The 7,015-nt window shown below is 31.5% G+C and overlaps 1 protein-coding gene across 1 annotated transcript; it reads left to right on the top strand.

The window, feature by feature from the left end:
- Nucleotides 1-1,906: 1,906 nt before the first annotated feature.
- Nucleotides 1,907-6,638, top strand: LOC149154683 (benzyl alcohol O-benzoyltransferase-like). The gene is made up of 2 exons (XM_089441554.1): nt 1,907-2,510; nt 5,454-6,638. The coding sequence occupies exons 1-2, from the start codon at nt 1,956-1,958 to the stop codon at nt 6,354-6,356; spliced, it is 1,458 nt and encodes a 485-aa protein (XP_089297680.1). The 5' UTR covers nt 1,907-1,955; the 3' UTR covers nt 6,357-6,638.
- The last annotated feature ends 377 nt before the right edge of the window (nt 6,639-7,015 follow it).

The raw sequence follows: 7,015 nt of genomic DNA, 5'->3' as shown, positions 1-7,015 counted from the left end.
AATAATAACTTGGAGGAAGTGTATTCTTACAAGTACCTAGGAATTGATATTCATCACAAGCTCAACTGGAACCATAGCAGTGAGAAAAGGATTAATGGGGGGTGGAAAGCTTACTATGGTCTTGAAAATAATTGTAAAATTGCAAACCTTGTAATGTGGGATAAAAAGAAGTTCCTCTTTTAAACTTTAGTCACTCCTGTTATCTTATATGGCTGTGAGGTTTGGGGTTGCAGCATCTCCAGAGAATCATGAAGAAAGATTGAGCAAATCCAGAAGCGTTTTATAACTTATAACCTGAAAATTAAAAGTAATACAACCTATCCTATTCTCCTTATAGAAGCAGGTCTTTCCCCTATTGAGAGCCTAGCTATGCTTAGGTTTCTGTTGTACAAGCACAAAATCAGTAACATAAACGATCATAGACTTCCTAAGCTAGCTTTAAATTCTAGCCAAAACCACCTAAGGCTCAATCGAGGGTGGCATAAAGACACAAGGGCCTGGTTAAACTATTGGGAGATCAACGAAAATAATGCATTGCAAAACATAAATAACATTAAAGATATTGTTACTTCTAAGTTCAAAGAAAAAATGTGGTGTGAGAAAGACTTAGCGGCTAAAAGAAAATTAAGTTATTATAAGAAGGTCATCAACCCCACCCTATAAGATCAAAAGTATCTCTCTATTTTAACTAGCTCAAAGAAGAAAATTAATATAGCAAAGATTAGAACGAATTCTCATGAGCTCCATAGTGAAACAGGTCGTTGGGCAGTTCCTAAAACGCCATGGACGGAAAGGATCTGCCATATATGTAAGAATAGGAAAATCGAGGATGAAAACCACTTCCTCTTAGAGTGCCCCGCGTATAACCACATTAGATCTCAGTTTCACAATCTTTGTTACAATACTGACCTTCCTAGCCTTTTACAATGTCAAAATTATAGTGAGCTCGGGAGGCTTCTCTCCAAGCTTTTTGAGCATAGGAATAAAATCTTAAATCAAAATAGATAATTTGTTTCTTTAGGTCCGATAGACTATTATTTGGTCTCAGCGGACTTTAACCATCATCATCATCATCATCATCAAAAATGCTATTTTTTTTCCAATTAATTAATGTTCGATTCCTTGAACTAATTGTATGACATATCGATTATTCTCCAAACTGCCCATTTAAATAATTAATCTTAAAACCTAAAATAAAAAATGTTAACCTACATTCCTAAGGAGATAAGAAATGGTAACCTAATTGAGAATGATGTACACCAACTTCAAAGTGAATTGGTTGTTATGTCACGTATTTAATCGGTACCTATCCCTGCAAAAATTGGTTGTTATGTGAAGGTATAATAAATATTCGGTACTTAATTGGTTGTTATGTGAAGGTACGTTGTTATGAAGTTGTTCAAAAATGATGCATATGAGTACGAACAGTCATATCTGCAATTTTCAATCATTTTGAAAAAAACAACTCTACTGTCCCCTATATTCACACGGGATGGTAAAACTTGCCTGAATTGGTCTTGCCACGTACAAATATATTTGTAATTACCACTGTCGCTGAACCATTATATTGACATTGTCCTTGACAGGTTGTTAAATGGCCATGTTCAGAAAAATATAAAATCAATACTGCCTGCCACCGGGAAACATAAAAAATCAACAATGGCGTTGAAGCGTTTATTGACCTCATCAAATGTAAAAGACAAATACGCCAAAAGATTCTTGGACTACCTTGACTTAAAAAGAATCGCCATTAGGATGCGTTTCAACAACCGGGCCACCGGTTCCACTAAACAGATAATTGATTATAATAATATAATTACATTGTGCAAGATAAGCAGTACAGGAAAATCTATAAATTTGGCTTCCCATGCACACCATAATACGAAGTTGTTCAGAGAGAAAATTTCTTCCTTATCATTTTAATTTGCTGGCAAATCTCCTGAGACTGTGTTTAAATGGCGGTTCTTGCATTAGGATGGACAGTAGCGAGACAAGCACCAGCAACTCCAGTAGTGGCTCCTGTTCGACCCCCGCTGCCTCCTCCTCTACTATTTCCAAAGGAGTCTCCCGGCGAATTTACAGTCACTAAACGCCCACCTCTTGTCGTTTCCCCGAACCGCCCCACTCCCACCCAACCTCTTTATCTTACCAATATTGACGATCAATTTGGATTAAGGTTTCATGTCAACATACTTATGTTTTATCCACCCCACTGCAATTCTTCCATGAGTGGTCATGGGAGGAATGATCCAGTCCAAGTTATTGGAGAGGCCCTGGGCAAACATCTGGTAGATTACTATCCCTTTGCCGGAAGACTGAGAAATGCAGATGATAAAGGTAAGCTTGTAATGGACTGTACTGGTGAAGGGGTTCTTCTGGTTGAGGCCGATGCAGATATTTCCTTGGAAGACTTGGGAGATCTGTCTCCACCTATTCCTCGTGCTCTTGAGTTTATAAATAACGTTCCAGGATCGGATACCATCACAGACTCTCCAATTCTTCTGTTTCAGGTTGGTCATGGCCATTTTCCAATTCTTTTGGTTCAGGTTGGGTTGGTCATCCCCGTTTTCAATTTTTTTTCTATAATGATAAACCGCATGCATAGTTGAACGTACGTATGCTGTTTATATATATATATGAATTACGAAAACTATATTTTCTTTCAAAAATATTTTAAATTTCAAACTGATGTTAATCTAATTTTTTTTTAATAAAATATTTTTAAATCAATTGAAAATTTTGACAAGCTATGTAATATATATTAGCTATGTAATATATATTTCTATATTAATTATAATGAAAATATTATTATTATAAAACATTTTTAAATTAATTAAGATTAACTTAAATTCTTTTTATGTCTTTTATATTAAATTATAAATTTCAATTATTTAAAATTTCTTTTTAAACAATATTGAGATTTTTTTTTGAATTTAGACTTTTTTAGACGACATTCAAAGAGAATCTGGTCTACGAGATTCTATCTCATGTGAATTTTTCAAAAAGATGTTGTTACAAATATTGAGTTCTTTGTTCCAATTTTTCTTTTACATCTCTCATACTTATTAGTGACAATTTTAACCAATTAATTATTATTGAAGTTTTTATATTTTTTTTTAAACTTGGTAGGACTACATTTTCATATGTCCAACTTCTCACCCGAATTGGGGGGATAGCAAAAGATTTGAACCCAAGACTTCTGATTTTGTGAGACTTCATTTCCACAAGCCATTGTCTATTGAGCTACCCCAAACTGACTACTTAAGTTTTTTTAAATATATTATTATAAACTTATTTAAATTTTTTAAATAAATAATATATATATATATATATATTATAAAAGTTTAATTTAATTTAAAATAAAAAATGATTTGATATTTTTTTATTTAAATTATATATAGTCATGAACCTCATTTTCATAGAATCTTATTGTTTGTACAAAGCTTTGTTATAATTTCTCTTCTACCCCTTTTAAGTTTTTGCTATAATTTCTTTTTTATCCATTTTAATACTAATCTCATTTTCTATATAAGCTTTTGCCATAATTTTCCCTTGCCATAACTTAAGTTTTTCTCATTTTGTGTACAAGCTTTTGTCAAAATTTCTCTTTTACCTTTTTTAAACTTTTGCCATAATTTCTCTTTTATCTTTTTTAATACTTGTTGATGAAAAACTTTCAGAGGATCTGATTTATTGTACAAGCCTTTATCATAATTTCCCTTTGCCATAATTTCTCTTCCACCCCTTTTAAGCTTTTGCCATAATTTCTCTTTTATGCTTTTTAATACTGGTTGATGAAAACTTAAGAGAATCTCATTTTCTGTACCAGCCTTTGTCATAATTCTCTTTTTACCTTTTTAAACTTTTGTCATTTTGCTATAATGTCTTTGTGAATGAAAATTTCAACTACAAATACAACTTATATTTAAATCTATATTAAATATATAAAAAAAAAATTAATTTCAAAATACTCTTTTATATATAATTTATTTAAAATTTTGAATAATTTAATTTAATTTTGAAAATAATTTAAATTAAATTATATATATATATATATATATATATATATATATATATATATATATATATAAAATAAAAACATTATTTTATTTATAAATTCTAATTATAGTTTTCGTTCTAACTTTTTATTTACATTTCTTTCATAGATTTTTAGGCATTGGCCATTTCAAAATAGTCTTGAATACAAGATTTTGTATCTTAATGACATTGAGAAAGTTGAAGAGGAAATATAGTTAAAATGTTTTTTTTTGATCTATAATATTGAAGCTCAATTTCAAAATATTTAGTACATTATGATTTTTTTAATTATTAAATCATCAAAATTATAATAATTTTGGAACATTTATCTTAAAAAATAAACCAATTATATTATTAATGACATTTAATTTTTTTAATATTTAGAGTTTTTAATTTATTCATCACTTAACTATTATTTTAAAATAACAAATATCAAAAAATAATATTTATATAATATATGTAATAAATTGAAATATTTTGAATTTAAAATAAATTTTTGAGCTAATTTAAATAGATTTTTTTTTTAATTTATTCATCGCTTAATTATTATTTTAAAATAATGATTTTCATTTTTTTTATAATATATGTAATAAATTGGAATATTTTGAATTTAAAATAAAATTTTGAAATTATTTAAATAAATTTTAGTTTTAGAAAAAATAATAAATTAATTATCATTTTAATAGTTTTAAAAATCATTATAATATCAAGTTTATAATAAGAAATATTTTTTGATATTTGAATTTATTTAATTTATTATGAATTCAACTATTATCTCAAAATAATATTTTATTTTATTTTAGTTTGATAAAGATGTGAATATTGAATATTATGGTTTACATCATATTTCATAACATAGTCCTTAAACTTACACCATAAGTATCTCCAAATAAAATATATAAACCAACCCAATTTCTTTCTAATATATATATGTAATAAATTGAAATATTCGTTTTAAAGATAATAACCCATTTCATAAGTTTGATTAAGACAATAGGTTTAGGATGAGCCTCATATCGAGAGTAGTTATACACTATGCTAGGAAAAGGAAATATGTGACAAAGAAAATCACAAACAATTTGATCAACCAAAAAAAATAACAATAACCCATTTCATCACAATTTTGAAGTAACTATGTCCTCTTTATTCCATTATTAAGAAATGAACGCAAACATAAACATATTGGTATGTTTGCATCTAATTACATCGAATGTCGGTTGTAAGAAATGAACGCAAACATAAAAATATTGCCATGTTCGCATAATATGGTTGTTTGCATTTAACGTAGAATCTCATGCATTATTCTATTTGTGTTTCTGACATTATCCTGAATCGATTGACTTAAATAAAAATTGTCTCATAGTTTTATGGAAATTTGACGCGTGCGCTTTGTGAATTGAATTTTTTTGGCGCAGGTAACGAGGCTCCGATGCGGAGGCTTCGTAGTAGGGATGCGTTTCAACCACTGTGTCAGTGATGGCACCGGAATCACACAATTTCTGAATTCTCTGGGTGAAATAGCAAGAGGCGCAGCAAGCTCTAAGGTTCCTCCATTTTCGAACAGAGAAATCCTTCGACCCAGAGACAAGCCCACCGCAGATTACCCCGGCCTCCGTGAATACTATGAGTTTGAAGATAAATATCAGGAATCATTTGTGCCAGGGGCTGCTGCAGAAGAGAAAATGAGCTTGAAATCATTCTACTTCGGTTCAAGAGAAATTGCAGCTTTAAAAAGACAGATAAAAGGTCTCAAATTTTCCACCCCATTCGAAGTAATATCAGCTTGCTTGTGGCGGTCGAGAACAGAGGCTCTCAATATACCTGCTGACCAAGAATTGGCATTCATGTTTCCATTAAACGCCCGGAATCGATTTCGACCGGCTCTGCCAGCTGGCTACTATGGCAACACACTTGCCTCCGCCAACGCTATGACAACAGCCCGGGATCTCACTCACCGGCCATTGTCTTACGCTGTGAAATTGATTAACGAAGGCAATAGAAGAGTGAATGATGAATACATGCGATGTATGATTGATTTGGCGCAGTTGAATGGCCGCCCTCTCAGCCCCTCTGATGGTTCTTTCATCGTTTCAGACGTTTCCAAAGTTATGCTTGACATAGCAGAGTCGGATTTCGGGTGGGGAAAAGCTGTGTATGCGTGTCCTGTTTATCCGGCAATGCCACACTTCACATATTTAGCACCGGCGTCGAAGAGAGACAGTAAAGGGATCGTAGTTCCTGTTTGTTTGCCGTCGACTTCCATGGAAGCATTTGAAGAAATTATATATAAAACAATCAAGAATGGCCTGCAGCCCTAGCGATCTTGCAGTGCCTTTCATGTTGATGCTTGACATTGAAGTAAATAAGTTGTCAAGTTTTCTGTTATTGGCGGCCAGAATAAAGAGCTGCACTATGTCACAAGTACAGAGGACGTTGGATCTGGACATTGGGAATCTCTTCTGCTGCACTTCCAATGCCAAATCTCCATAGACTGCCCCGCACTTTAGATTGTTTTCAATTTCCTGTTGTTTGTTTGAAATTATGAGTTTTTTTGTATAGGATTGTGTACAGGGATTTTTAATTTGGCTCTCGAATTTTAATTTAATTATAGTTTCTTCCGCCTTATTCATTCGGCCTCAGAGATGTTATCGGAGTACAGATGGGTCTCATCCTCAGAACTATTAGGTCTTGATCTTTTCAGCTAAAGCTAGATGTTGATTTACTTCATGCATTGTATCTTTGATTTACTTCATGCATTGTATCTTTTATAGGAGATGTTTGGTTCTCCAGCTTTGTATAAACATTGGTGTACTAAAACAGTCCCTTTGACCTACTTTGTGGTTATTAGTTGGACATAAATATAATTATCTTATCTTATCTTATCTTATCTTTCTAATCGAGAGGCTCCATTATAATAGGAGATTTGAACTTGGGTTTTTTTAAGGTTTAAAGGATTTCACATATCTAAAATTAACAA

Source organism: Pinus tabuliformis, chromosome 9 (assembly GCF_031772625.1).
Source record: "Pinus tabuliformis cultivar Carrire ecotype Pingquan chromosome 9, CPIR1, whole genome shotgun sequence".
NCBI lineage: Eukaryota > Viridiplantae > Streptophyta > Pinopsida > Pinales > Pinaceae > Pinus > Pinus tabuliformis.
This window is presented reverse-complemented; position numbering and strand designations above follow the sequence as displayed.

Bases quoted from the DNA above. Each gene is read 5' to 3' on its own strand.
- LOC149154683 (XM_089441554.1), top strand. From the start codon at position 1,956: ATGGCGGTTCTTGCATTAGGATGGACAGTAGCGAGACAAGCACCAGCA. The intron at 2,511-5,453 runs GTTGGTCATGGC...TTTTTGGCGCAG, and splicing joins CTCCAATTCTTCTGTTTCAG to GTAACGAGGCTCCGATGCGG.